This window comes from Amblyraja radiata, chromosome 5 (assembly GCF_010909765.2).
Source record: "Amblyraja radiata isolate CabotCenter1 chromosome 5, sAmbRad1.1.pri, whole genome shotgun sequence".
NCBI lineage: Eukaryota > Metazoa > Chordata > Chondrichthyes > Rajiformes > Rajidae > Amblyraja > Amblyraja radiata.
In genome coordinates, this window is record NC_045960.1 from 57,568,000 (window position 1) to 57,582,668 (window position 14,669).

The 14,669-nt window shown below is 43.4% G+C and overlaps 1 protein-coding gene across 6 annotated transcripts in view; it reads left to right on the forward strand.

The window, feature by feature from the left end:
* LOC116973334 (CD2 associated protein) overlaps positions 1–14,669 on the forward strand; it is a 155,602-nt gene that overhangs the window by 123,659 nt on the left and 17,274 nt on the right. For all 6 annotated transcript variants that reach the window (XM_033021294.1, XM_033021295.1, XM_033021299.1 and 3 more), the window contains one exon: positions 13,358–13,496. In XM_033021294.1, coding sequence (XP_032877185.1) covers positions 13,358–13,496 — 139 coding nt within the window. The remainder of the gene's footprint in view (positions 1–13,357; positions 13,497–14,669) is intronic.

Here is a 14,669-nt window from a genome sequence, read left to right on the forward strand (position 1 = left end):
ATAGGGTTAGATTCATCATTCTGTCAGTTCATACTTCTTGTCAAGAATAACATTTGACTCTGGTAATTGTCTTTTTTAATATATTTTAAACCATTTCTTTTTAAATGGCTCACAAGCAGTGTTTGAGTTGATTTTGTAGTAACCGGAACCGACCCGACTCGCAGGGTAATTGACATTGCGGGGGAAGATTTTGTGTGTGATATAGGGTTAGATTCATAATTCTGTTAGTTCATAATTCTGTTAATTCTTGTTAAAGAATAAAATGTTTATAAATACACATACATGAATATGATATAAATGTATATAATCATATAACACACACAATTATATTTCTTCTGATCCAATGATGAACTTTATTTCAGACTAGACAAGGGACATTAAATAAGAAACATTGTAAGCCTCCCCGCAACTTCACACACACTAGGCCTTATCCCCGGGCCCCACACTCCCTCTCCCGCTGCCCCGGGCCGCGCACTCCCTCTCCCGCTGCCCCGGGCCGCGCACTCCCTCTCCCGCTGCCCCGGGCCGCGCACTCCCTCTCCCCGGGCCGTACACTCCCTCTCCCTGGGCCCCACACTCCCTCTCCCCGCTGCGGAAACAAAGATCCGATCTTTGACCGGAAGCAAGATGGCGGAACAAGATAGCAGGGGCTGGTTGCTAAAATGGGTCATATAATCACCCATGAATCCGCCCATGAGCGTACTACAAGTTTGCGTGAGAGTAACCCATCTTGCTCCGCTGTAAGATCTTTGCTGGAAAGTGCAGACTTAAGCAACTGCTAATGTGCTGCAAGCATCCGGGAGGAATAAGGTTTTATGCATGAACTGCATTCACACATGGTAATGGGTCAATCTCATGTATAGTCTTTTCACTGATTGCGACACTCGCAACAAAAAGCTTCTCACTGTACCTCAGTACACTTGACAATAATAAAGTAAACTAATTTTTTTAATATAATTACGAGATTGAAGACCTTACAATATCAGAATGCTCATGATCCTCAAGCAAGCAATAAAGTAATGTTGCTTTCATGATTATGCATCCTGCCTCAAATCTGCTCAGGAAGTGGTTTTGGCAGTGCAGCACAATCTTTCTTGAGGGGCTTTGATCAAGAATTGGGTCAGAGTTTTTATTGTACAATTACTGTATGTTATGTTAAAAAAAAACTGCTTTTAACAGCATGGCTGTAAAGTGCTTAAAGTCTACATCTTTTTTTCAAGCAAATCCCAAGACAAATTAAATGGTAATAAATTATAGATGATAGTTCATGACCCAAAACATTAGGTGCTTAGTAAATAAGAAATGTAAGCAGACTATTCTATTCTTTCAGTCTGCTCCATAATCCAGGGGGGAGACAATAGACAATAGGTGCAGGAGTAGGCCATTCGGCCCTTCGAGCCAGCACCGCCATTCAATGTGAGCATGGCTGATCATCCACAATCAGTGCCCCGTTCCTGCCTTCTCCCCATATCCCCTGACTCCACTATCTTTAAGAGCTCTATCTAACTCTCTCTTGAAAGTATCCAGAGAACCGGCCTCCACCCTGAGGCAGAGAATTCCACAGACTCGCAACTCTCTTTGTGAAAAAGTGTTTCCTCATCTCCGTTCTAAATGGCTTACCCCTTATTCTTAAACTGTGGCCCCTGGTTCTGGACTCCTAGTTCTGGTTCATGTTTCCTGCCTCTAGCGTGTCCAAACCCTTAATAATCTTATATGTTTCAAGAAGATCCCCTCTTATCCTTCTAAACTCCAGAGTGTGCAAGCCCAGCCGCTTCATTCTCTCAGCATATGACAGTCCCGCCACCCCGCGAATTAACCTTGTGTACCTACGCTGCACTCCCTCAATAGCAAGAATGTCCTTCCTCAAATTTGGAGACCAAAACTGAACACAATACTCCAGGTGTGGGCTCACTAGGGCCCTGTACAACTGCAGGAGGACCGATGAATGCTGACTCGGACCAATCCTGTTACTGCTATCCAAATGTGCCGCTATTTCATCTTTTATGATTGACTCCAGCATCTTCCCCACCACCGATGTCAGGTTAACTGGTCTATAATTCTCTGTTTTCTCTCTCCCGCCTTTCTTAAAAAGTGGGATAACATTAGATACCCTCCAATCCACAGGAACAGATCCTTAATCTATAGAACATTGGGAAATGATCAACAATGTGTCCACGATTTCTAGAGCCACTTCCTTTTACTAGCCTTCAGTCCCATCAGTCTACCCAACACCATTTCCTGCCTAATGTGGATTTCCTTCAGTTCCTCCATTACCCCAGGTCCTCTGGCCACTAGTACATCAGGAAGATTGTTTGTGCCTTCCTTAGTGAATACGGATCCGCAGTACCTGTTCAACTCGTCTGCCATTTCCTTGTTCCCCATAATAAATTCACCCATTTCAGTCTTCAAGGGTCCAACTTGGGTCTTAACTAATTTTTTCCTCTTCACATACCTAAAGAAGCTTTTACTATCCTCTTTAAGAGATAGGTGAGGGAGGGATTGGGGGAGGGGAGGAGAGGGGAAAGAAGAGGGAGGATGAAGAGGAGGGGGAGAGAGTGCTAGGGATGAGAGGAATTGAGCTGTGCCTGTGCAGTTAGGATTATGGGTGAATGGTGGAATATTGTGTTGGGGGACCAAGCCTCCTGTGTGACAGGGACCCAACGGGTCCCACTTAGTCTAGTAGAAGATAAAACAACTGCCGCATATGAAATGTTTGGCCGCATCCTCGGGTCCTGTGTGGATCAGCTGGCAGAGGCATTTGGATGCCTTTACCCTCTCACTACTGCATTCTGAAGTTCCCACCTACTTTAAGACAAGCATTATAATCTCAGTGCTAAAGAAAAGGAAGGTAACGTATCTTAATGACTACTGTCCAGTGGCTCTGACATCCACCATCATGAAGTGCTTTGATAGACTGCTGATGGCGCATGCTAACTCCAGCCTCCCAGCCAGCCTTGACCCACTGCAGTTTGCTTACCACTGGAATAGGTCCACAGCAGACACCATCTCCCTGGACAGAAACACGCCTCTGGATCATCCAGACAACAAGGACTCCTGCAGAGAACAAGGACTCCTGCATTAAACTCCTATTTATTGATTATAGTTCTGCCTTCAACACCAGAATCCCATGCAAACTCATCTCCAAACTCCTGGATCTAGGAATCAGCACCTCCCGCTGCCACTGGATCCATAAAGATAATTTTTCTTCTCTGAGGGTGGTTACTCTTGGGTATTCTGTAACCGAGAGAGTGATGGAGGTATAATCATTGCATATAGGCACAGCAAAGATTGGCTGGTATTTGAACTAATGCGGAAAAATCATGAGAAAGTGATGTTGAGAGTAAAAGTGGGTCAGCACGATCTTATGAAGGATAGACAAGATTAAGGGAGTGACTGGTCTATGACTTCTGTCTTGGTCTGATCCGTGACTATGACCATGACAACTTGCTGACACTAACTACAATGTCCTCCTTTTGAACTCTATATCTAAATTCTCAGGCATTTGCGAACAACCGTACTGCAGGTAAAGTTAGATTAAAACCCTGTAGAGGGAGAAAACAGTTAATATTTCAGGTTATTGATCTTTCATCAGCAAAGGCTTTCAGAGATCAATGGAATTGTATGCAAAAACTGTTGACCTGCTAATGGATCTGCTGGGCATCTATCTCTAAAGCTTATCTTGTTAATCAATTTGAAGTATTTGAATTCTTAATTCTCTTTTCCTTAAATCTTGGGTGAAGAAATCTGTTTTTGGTTGCCAGCATCAGATATTTTTCCAAGATTATTAACCCGGGTTGTATTCTTATTTGATGTTTGTTTCTATTGTCTAGAATTGAAATGCAAATGTAGCGTTTGTTCTTTCAATCTTTGGCATTAGCAGCCAAGGACTAATTTATTTCTGACCAAACACGAGGAAAAACCACACGCCTTGTTTTTTACTTTAAAAGAATTATTACGTCTAAACACTTGATTCCTGCATAGCAATATCATATCCAAGCACTTCACCAATCCAGTCTCCTTTGCAACATTCTATTCACATCATTAATTACCATACCCCCTAATGATTTTTTTTAATGCCGTTCTGTAAAATAACATTTGAAATAGCTTTTCCCAATGGTGCTTTATTTCTTCTGCTTTAAAATGTGTGCTTTTTTTCTGTTTGATGGTGCGCAATTTGCTGATGTCTAATTACTCAGTGCATCGTTGCTGCTTTACATGGTTCTCCATAGAACTGCGAAGGAAAAAAAAATGTTCTTCCGCTTCATCAAAGCAAAAATTTATTGTGTTATATTTTCAGCTGAGTGAAGAAGCATTACATAGTCAATACCACTTTTCGTTTTGCAGGCAGTGAACCGTTAAATGTTTATCTTAACACATTAGGTTTGTATCTCTCATGCATTATTAAACCTTTACTTTCGAAAGTTTTAAGGTTTGCACCTCTCACTTGAGCTGTTGTGTTAATTTTATATTTTTATGCTTTCATTGAGAGTCATTGGATGACATTGAAATATTCAGAAATGCAAACCTTCAATATTGGCTGTTGAATCCCGAGCTCTACAAAATATCGCATTTCCTTAACTTTCCTATCTCCCATTCCTGGTATCAACAAGCATTTATCTAGTTCCTCCTTGCAATTAGCACTCATATGGCATTTTTTGTCTTTCTATTTATACCTTCCTTTTTGATATCCAGTAAACCCTTGTTTTAATGGACCTCTTTATAGCAAATTCTGGTTATATCGGATGGACCTGCTGACCCACCCCTGGCTCGCGAGGTGTACCAGCGTGCACTTCTTCACACACCGCATGGTCCAGTAGATGAGACTGTTGTTGCAGCCTGCGCTGTATCTTCTGCAGGCAGCATTTATTTAGGCCTGGTCAGCACTTGGTCACTGTAGGGCTCCCTCCCCTCTCACCAGCTGCCACTTCTCCTCTGATGGACATCGCTTTGTCCATTTGGCCTCTTCTTGTCCTTCCACCTCCTCCTTCTCCTGTCACTCTACCGCTTTCTCCTCTACAGCCCTCTCCTTCTCTTTCTCCTTCCCCTCCGGAGTCACAGACATGCTCCACCTTAGAAGATGTTGATGACAGTAGGGGAAAAGGAAGAGAAGACGGTGGTGAGGACAAAGTGAACACCAACAGCTGGTGTGTTGATTTGTCGTCCTTGTAATAATAAGGGCCTCACACCATGTCAGGTTATATACAGTTTTATTAGGAATAAGCAACACAAGTTCTCACTTGAGAGTTCACTTTAAGACTAACGGAATGCAGCAGACCGCGACGCTAATAAGCTAGTGGGCGTAACTACAAATGCATGACTCATAGCATGAGCCACTAATCTACATCCCCCCTCTTAAAGAATCAATAACAATGTATACTAAGCAAAGCAAGTTATGTATAACTAAGCAAAGCAAATATCACAACCGATGACAGACGTGTGTAAAGTCAAACATAGTCTGGATACTTCACGACCGGCCTGCAAACACGACCGGCCTGCAAACACGACCGGCCTGCAAACACGACCGGCACGTATACGATAGAGGCCATCTCCATTCTTTTTCTTCGGGGACAGAGCTGGTGATTTCACCGCCATGAAAGAGGTAAAATACCTAGGCCATATATTTACCAAGGACGGCCTGAAAACTGAGCCAGTGAAAACCAGTGCTATTAATGAACTTCCAGCACCCACGGATGTGCCCAGCTTGCAGAGGTTCCTTGGCATGGCAAGCTATTTGAGCAAATTCATTCCAGATTTCAGCGACATATCAACCCCATTGTGCCATCTCACACGGCAGATGTCGGCCACCCCTACTCGAGCGTGCTTTGATCATAGACTGCCTGTTACACTTACATGTGACGCCTCACAACATGGCTGGACGCTTCATGTCTTCAGAATGATGGCCATGGCAATAAGCCTGTCGCCTATGCCTCGCACACCATGTCTGACACAGAACAACGATATGTCCAAATCGAAAAGGAGTTGTTAGCAGTTGTTTTAGCCTGCAAAAAGTACAACGATTGCATCTTTGGTCGCACTATTACAATTGAAACCGACCACCAACCTCTTATCAGCATTTTCAGCAAACCTATTCTGAACTCTCCAGCGCCCCTACAACGGATATTACTACAACTTCAAAAATATGACATCATCCTCATCTACAGACATGGAAAGGATATGCACCTTGCAGACACTCTTTCACTTGCACCTCGGAAGACCTGCGAGGATCTACCCTCACAGGATGATGACTTTGTCATGATGTCCATATCCTTCATCCCTTCATCTAGGATGGAGGACCTGGTTGCCCACACTGCCACCGACAAGACCCTACGGTCCCTGACTTCTGTCATTAAGCCCGGCTGGCCAGACAAGCACTACAACATTCCTTTGCCAGTACGACCTTTCTTCCCTGTTTGGGACGAATTAGTGCTACAAGAAGGGATTGTTTTAAAAGGACACAAGGCTGTGGTTCCTGTTTCGCTGCATCACCGGTATTTTGACACTGTCCATGCAGGACACCCAGGTGCTGAAACACGTGAGCTATTTTCTTTGTTTTACTCCTGGTACGGTGCGCTACTGGACTACCTGCCAGTAGTGGAGCGGTTGGAGTCAAAGAACTCTGTACTGGTGTTGCTGCTGTTTGGCAAGCAGGTTTAATTATGATCAGCAGGAGGTGTGGGTGGTGCTGCAGGCTCAGGAGGTCTGTGATGCACACAAGATGTACAAGGTGCTGGATTTTGAAGGTGGAATATAAGGAGTGCAAGAGGAATAAGGTGGAGGCTGCAAACATCTCCTAATTCTAACGCTCTCCCAATCTTCTAAATATTCATCGTCTCCCCCTTCAAAACCAAAGCCAACCAACGTGTCCCTGAACTCTAACTCTACAAATGCCGGTTTCCCTTCAGGAGTTTTCTTTTTCTCCCGTACCTTATGTTCTTTAATACATCAACATTCCTTCCTCAAGGTATCTGGAGGTCTGTCACTTCATCATCTTTTAACTCTATTCCAAGCTTCAAAGCTGCCTCCTGCCAATTCGCCATTAACGCAGCCTCTTTACGTGCTTTTACTTCTTCATAATATCTTCTCCATAATCCAATCAGTTCCTTCGCTACATCACTGTTATTACATTGCCAAATAATCTTCTCTATGTATCTCACTCCCTTCAATGTTCCAACCCCTCCTTCGGCCACAAATCAGCTCCTAATTTCTTATTCAACGCTCCTGAAAAGTACTTCAATCTTTCCGCTTTCTGCGGGAACTCGCTGCATACTAATTTTAGCGGGCCTTCTCGATCTTCCATCGTATCTTGTTCAATTTGTTACCAACAATGGACACAGTATCTCATACGATTCACACTCCACTCGCAACTTCCTGAAACTTAACAAGTTTGCTCCCAAACAATGGCCAAAAGTTCTTCAACACACCAGCAAGTCTCTCACACAATCAGTCTCTCCTTTCAATAGAATTGATCTCTCCTTTCAACCCGGGTACCCCAAACATTCTTTCACACAATCTCATGCACAAAAATTCACACATGCTTTCAAACCTGTAAACAATTTCAAGTCTGTAAACAATCTTAAGTCGGCAAACGGTCTAAGGTGCTTTAATCTAAGGTGCAACGGAACAATCAAACACACTTCAGCAGCAGATCTCCTTCACTCAAAACACTTCAATCTAGACAAAGACAGGTGAACTCATAACACGCAAGCAAAATCGCACGTAAACAAGAAATTATACTACCAATAACTATCATGCAAAAACACACTACAATATAAAACACAAGCATTCGACTAATAAAACATTTGCTAACTGTACAGTTCTGAAATAAATCGCAATATTTTAAATTACCTAAATCATGCTGGTGTCAATCAGCGGAACCCCTCCCATGGGCACAAGAGACTTTCCCTTCAAAGTACTTTTTCACTTGACGGTACTATTCCCTTCAAGGTACTTCTTCCACTAATAGGTACTTATTTCTCTTCCAAGTTACTTTTCTAGTAACAGGTTACCTGTCCCTGGAACCAAAGGATGCGCACACCTTGATCTCACAGCCATGATTCAGACTCCAATTACAATAGTAGCCTTAATCACACTATATTAACATACAGTCACGAGTCAAACTACGATTACAACAGCAGTATCTAACACGCCAAATACTCTAAATTAACGGCAATACACAATAATAAATGGCAATATTAAACGGACTTTACACTATAAATCAACATAAATATCAACAATATATTATTCAACTCAAGTTATCAAACGATTTAATATATACACTTATGAATGTACAGTAGCCAGTGCCCTCTATATGAAAGCCCGGAATAGATCAATGAAGGATCTCTATACAATAACCAGCGCCCTTCAATGTGAAGCCCTGAATTTGGTAAAATTTGGATCAAAGAATTTAGACTTTTAAACCACTGTAACTACCGTTCCCACTAATCCCAATAATAGACGCGTCTCCCAATTCAATTCTCAGTATTGCTCTGAAGTATTTTCAGCCAATTATACTCCAACACTGAGTTCCCAGTACTGTTGCAAAGTCCTCAAACTTGTTCGAAGTTCTTAAACAACACACACAGGCGAGGCCTTCAACCCCCTAGGTCTCCCCTTCCAACCTGCTAAATACTGGGCTACAACACGACTCCACTTTGCGCTGGATGTCGATGCCGATTTTTGAAGTGTCTTTTCCAATCGTACTCTCAGCACCGATACAGTACTTACTACACAGTACTAGCACTGTCCCTACTCAGCCCTGTCTATTAAGATACCTCGTACCCTATTCTGGTATCCCTGTCTGAGCGTAAGATGACTTACTTTTGCATATATTAATAAAGAATGGAGTAATGTTTACATTAAATGTAACATTTCCTAATGCTCCTGTGCTGTAGAAAATAATATGAATGTTACCCTCTGTTAGCGGGCAATGTCTTGAAGGAGAAAGCGCATAATCCATTCCCATGTCTGATTTAATTACCAAACTGCCTGACTTTTTGTGCACTTTCTTAACTGAACCTTTTGAGGAATTAAGTCTCAGAATCCTGAATTGGACACATTTATCAAAGCTATATATAGCAGATTAAGTCCAAATTCTATTTCAGGCCAAATAGTTAAAAATCCTGGAACATGCCAAAAAGTTCATCTTGTGGACACAATCTGTCTGGACACTTGATTTTTGGAGATGCCAATTTAGAAGCGTCAGAATCAAAGAGAACAAACTTGTTTTTATATTCTGCTTTCATGTTCTGTAGATCTGATCAGCAGTGAATTAGGGTGCATGTTGGAAAGGAGTGTCAATCTTGTGTGCATCCTGTTGTGAAAGCCACTGCATGAGGACTTTGCTCCTTCTTGGGAAGTGCCCTGGGATTAAAGAGGACTTGCTTTCACTCACTTGAGTTTAGTTTAGAGATACAGCGTGGAAACAAGCACTTGGTGGTCCACCGAATCTGCGCTGACCAACAATCACCGATACACTAGTTCTATCCACAGACGAAGCACAATTTGCAGAACTTGCATAATTCCTACAAACCTGCATGTCTTTGGAATGTAGGAGGAAACCCAAGCACCCAGAGAAAACCCATGCGGTCACAGCGAGAGTGTGCAAACTCTGCACAGGCAGCACCCTTAGGATCAAAACTAGGTCTCTGGTACTGAGGCAGCAGCTCTACTGCTGCGCACTGTGCCACCCATGGTGGTATCTCTGTAGTGCTTTGAGATGTCTACTCTAATCCATGTCACAAGATACTCTGCTGCCCTATAAACTGTGACATTTGTGTTAGGTTTGAAGTCTTAATCTTCAAACATTTAACATCTGAGGAATAATAGCAGAGTTGATATATTGAAAGTGAATGGTGAATTTCGACATCAATGTCCTAATTTGGCTGTAATTTGGAAAACAACACCAGCTACTGTGAAGAGGTAGTTGAAGATCAACTTGCAATGATATGCTGTGGTAGCCAGGAAATAATCCTGCATAGTTACCACAATCAGATTTGTCTCCTTCCTTAATTATGACAAAGGAGGTCCCTAGCATACTTTACAATCACAATCAATCACAATAATACTTTATTAGCCAAGTATGTTTTGCAACATACGAGGAATTTCATTTGCCAACAAAAACGGAACACACAAAATACATTTTAGCATAAACATCCACCACAGCGACTCCTCCACATTCCTCACTGATGGAAGGTGAGAAAATAGTTAAAATCTCTTCCCTTCTTTGGTCTCCCGCAGTCGGGTGCCTTGAGCTCTCCGTTGACGGGACGATCTTGACTCCCGTAGCCGACGGCATTTTGGCCCTCCTCATCGGGGGCGATCACCTCCTACATCGGGGGATGTCAGCTCTCCCGCATCGGGGCTGGTTGTGCCTCTGCGTCATTGGAGCTCCCGACTAGCTTCTCCTGGGACTGCGAGCTCTCGATGTAAAGTCTGCAGCCCGCGGTTGGAGTGATCCCAGGCAAGGGATCGACACCAATGTTAAGTCCACGCCCCGCGGTGGTGCTCAAAGTCAGTCCGAGGAGGCCTCCAGCTTCATCGGTGGTAGGCCGTAAAGCGACTGGAGATACGACCCAGAAAACAATCGCATCTCCGGCAAGGTAAGAAACTGAAGTTAAAAACGTTTCTCCCGACCCCCTCCTCCTCCCCCCACATAAAACAAACCGGAGAATATTTACAGACTTTTAAAACGCACTAAAAAACATTTAAAAGATGAAAAAGCAGACAGACTGTTGGCGGGGCTGCCAATTGTGCGGTGTCACTGATGGACTCTTCCCAGATGTGAGAAGTGGGATTAGAAAGCTCTTCATTATAGATATTGTCTGCTCCTGAGGCTTAGCTTTGTAGTTGGCATAGCCTTTTTGATGGTTAGTCTGGGGTTCTTGCAAGACTGCTGTCATATGAAGAAGTGGATTCTCACTTCATGAAGAGATACGATTGAGGAGGTTTACCCAAATTCCCCTCCAGTTGCTGCTGATTGCCTCTTTGTCCTTAATAAGCTCATCTACATTCATAGGTACCAATGTGATGGCGTTTTACCCACAAATGGCTTTGGTAGCATTGAAAAATTCGCAATAAGTAAACTTCTGCTTTTCTCGCGTAACAAGACATCTGTTGGGCCTCTGTCTTTAAATACCTGTGGAACAGTTTCTTCTTCCTTGAGTGGTGGAGTTTATAGTTTAAAAATGTCTTGTAGATGCAAGACTTTAGATTCGGATTTGTTGCTTTGGAAATAATGTATTTGTCATTACTTAATTCTTGGACAGATGAGTGCAGAAGAGGTTTATCAGAATGCTGCTTGGATTAGAAGATATTAGCTATAAAAATAAGTTGGGGAAATATGGATAGTTTTCCCTGGAGTGTCAGTGGCTGAGGACAAAACTGGAAATTTATAAAATTATGGGAGGCGTAGATAGTCAAAACTTGGTGGAAATGTCAAATACGAGAGGACATAGCTTTAAGGAGAGAATGGCAAAATTTAAAGGAGATGGGCAAGGCAAATGTTTTATGCAGTTGTAGGTGCCAGGAGTGGTGCGTTTAAGAAGCTTTTAGATGGACACATGCAACTTGCAGGGAATGGAGGGATTTCAATAATGTGCAGGCAGCAAGACTCAGCTTGATTTTGCATCATGTTTGGCACAGACATTATCGGCCAAAGCACCTCTTCCTATACTGTACTGCTCAGTGTTCCAATTAACTGAGTCTCTAAATTGTAATCTCACAATATACTTCAGCATCACACAAAATGTTTGAGAACCTTCCTGTTTTCTTGTTTTTAAATACATTGCATTATTAAGAATATACTTACTATCACAACATCTAACAAGACCTATAACACAAATGTGAAAACTGAAAATTTGCAGATGCAGGAAAACTAAAATAAAAACAGAATAACATAATACTCAGCAGGTCGGTTCTCAACTGCAGGAAGACAAACAATGTTGAATTTCAGGTCTGATGAAGATTCTTTGAGCTGAAATGTTAATTCTGTTTCTCTTCCTGCAGATGTGGTACAATTATGCCAAGTATTTTTTCAGCAGTTTCTGTTTATATTTAAAATACTGTGACTACTGGAAAACCAAATAAAGTGTGCAATATCAATAAATGTCTCTGATCAGGCTGTATCTGCGCAGCATAAATAATCATGCCTTAAACTGAAAATCTTTCATAAAATCAAATAAGCCAGTATACGGTGCATTTCTATGTCATTTTCATTGTATTGATTTTCTTGACACATTTTGGATTTTTTGGCCAAAATGAAACAATAATTGTATTTAGTTTACTTAAGTTGCCTGTTAAGTCTAACTTTGTTGCATTAATTCACCACTGTGAATTTGTTGTACGAATATATTCTGTCCCACATGTTGAGGTAGCTTAGTCACAAATACTTCTGAATTGAAATTGAAAATTAAGGAAACCCTCAATTTTGAGATGATTTGGGTAAGGAAGGGAATTACATTCTTGAAGGAAATGTTGTCCTTGTTCATAGACTTCTTGCTATTTCAATTTAACTATTTCTAAGCCATCTTTTTTATTGTGGCAAAATCTAATTTGTATTCTTATTGGTGCATGCAGCTCATTTGCACAATCATGGATATCATCTAATTTATTTTGTAAATGACTGGATGTTTGGGCTAACAACAATTTATATTGACAGGAGACAGAAGTGCTGGAGAAACTCAGCCGGTGCGGCAGTATCTATGGAGCAAAGGAAATAGGCAACATTTCGGGCCGAAACCCTTCTTCAGACCTCCCTCCGAAAAATTCTCCTCCTCCCTCCGAAAAATTCTTGGACAATTTACATTGACACCCTTAGCATTGATGAAAAGAGCAGATTAGACAGTACATCCGGAGGCAGAGTTCATGTTGCACGTTGATGAACTTTCAACAGAACTGAAGTTAAAAATAATGTTACGGTTTTGAAGGGGGAGAGGGGTGGAGAGAAGAAACAGAATGTTTGCGATAGGGTGTAGACCAAGAGAGAGTGAATGGCAGACACCTAGCTGAGGGTGGTTGAGAAAGCTCTTTAATTGTAGCTGACCTGTCTGCTGAATTGGCACCACCGTCAATTTACTCTTTATCTCCATTCTCTTACAAACATTCCCTTTATTCTCTCCTCTCTCCCTGCTTTTCTCCAACTTGTTAAATGTTTGATGTTTTAGTATTTCACAATTCTGATGAAAGATCTCAACCAGCAGCATTAACTGTTCCTCTCTGAACAGGTACTGCCTGACCTGCTGAGAATTTCCAGCAATCATTTAATAAAAAAAATATTTAAATGTTCATTCAATCAGCTAACAAGTTGGCAAGGAGCTGAATAATCAGATTGATGCGGTTTGTATCTTTTGTGTCTGTACAGATGATCAGAAGTCAGCTAAACCAGCCGCCCCATTGGTACCACCCAAAAAACCCAGCCTCCCTATGAAGAGTCTTCCTTTCCGGTCTACTACTCCTCCCAAACGACCAGAGAAACCTACGATGCCTCCACCTCTACCCAAGTAAGATGTTTTCCTCCTGAGGTTCTTGTACAGGTGCACAACCTTTTATCCGAAAGCCTTGGGACCAGACACTTTTCGTAATTCAGAATTTGTCGGTCTTCGGAATGGAAATTTTTTAGCGTAGATTTTAATGGCTGGCTCAGTGGTAGAGTGCTCGGCTCATATCCGCAAGGTCGCGAGTTTGCGCCTTGATCGCGGCAGTAAACTCGGTCGCGAGTTTGAGTCTTGATCCCGGCAGTAAACTCGGTCGCGAGTTTGAGTCTTCAATGTAGTTTTTTCTTGCAGAATAAATGTTTGTATGAAATGCAGTGTAGGAGAGGTGTACTGACTGTGTGGGCAGAACTTTGGAAGTGATTGCCCACCAGTCTAAAAAGCCGCTGTGTCTCCCTGTCCCTGGGATAGCAGGGGGCGATCAAACAGCACAATAACCCCCTCCCCCTCCAACTCCAGAGGAATCCGCTCCCCAATGGGCCGCTACGGCGACAAGTGGCAGTTTGCCCACAGCCCGAGCTGCGCCCCCTCGTCCGCCACCCCAAGAACAAGACGTACCTTGCACACCATCAGCTTCTGCCCCTACGTGTTCCTCTGGAGTTGGAGCGGGGCTGGGCTGGAGTTGCTGCTGGCTGTGGGTCTCTGGGATCTCCGTGCTTGCAGTGGGCCTGGGGGTCGGTGTCCCGTTGGTCCTGACGTCTCCGGCCACCCCCCTGGACTGGAGCTGAGACTGGAAACTGTACCGCCCTTGCCCCCTCCCTCTGCAACTGCAAACAACCCCACTCTCCTGCAAGGGCGGTACAGTTCCCGGAGGATGGCAGGTGGCCGGAGACGTCAGGACCAACAGGAACCCGCTCCCCGATGGGCCCCTACGACGCCCCGAGCTGCGCCCCGTCATCCGCAACCCAGGTTCCTCTGTAGTTGGAGCGGGGCTGGGCTGCTGCTGGCTGTGGGTCTCTGGGATCTCCGTGCTTGCAGTGGGCCTGGGGGTCGGTGTCCCGATGAGGGGGCGCAGCTCGGGGAACGGCTTCTGGTGGTCCTAACGTCTCCGGCCAGTTTGCAGTTTTCCTCTGGAGTTGGAACGGGGCTGCGCTACTGCTGGCTGTGGGTCTCTGGGATCTCTGTGCTTGCAGTGGGCCTGGGGGTCGGTGTCCCGTTGGTCCTGACGTCTCCGGTGACTGG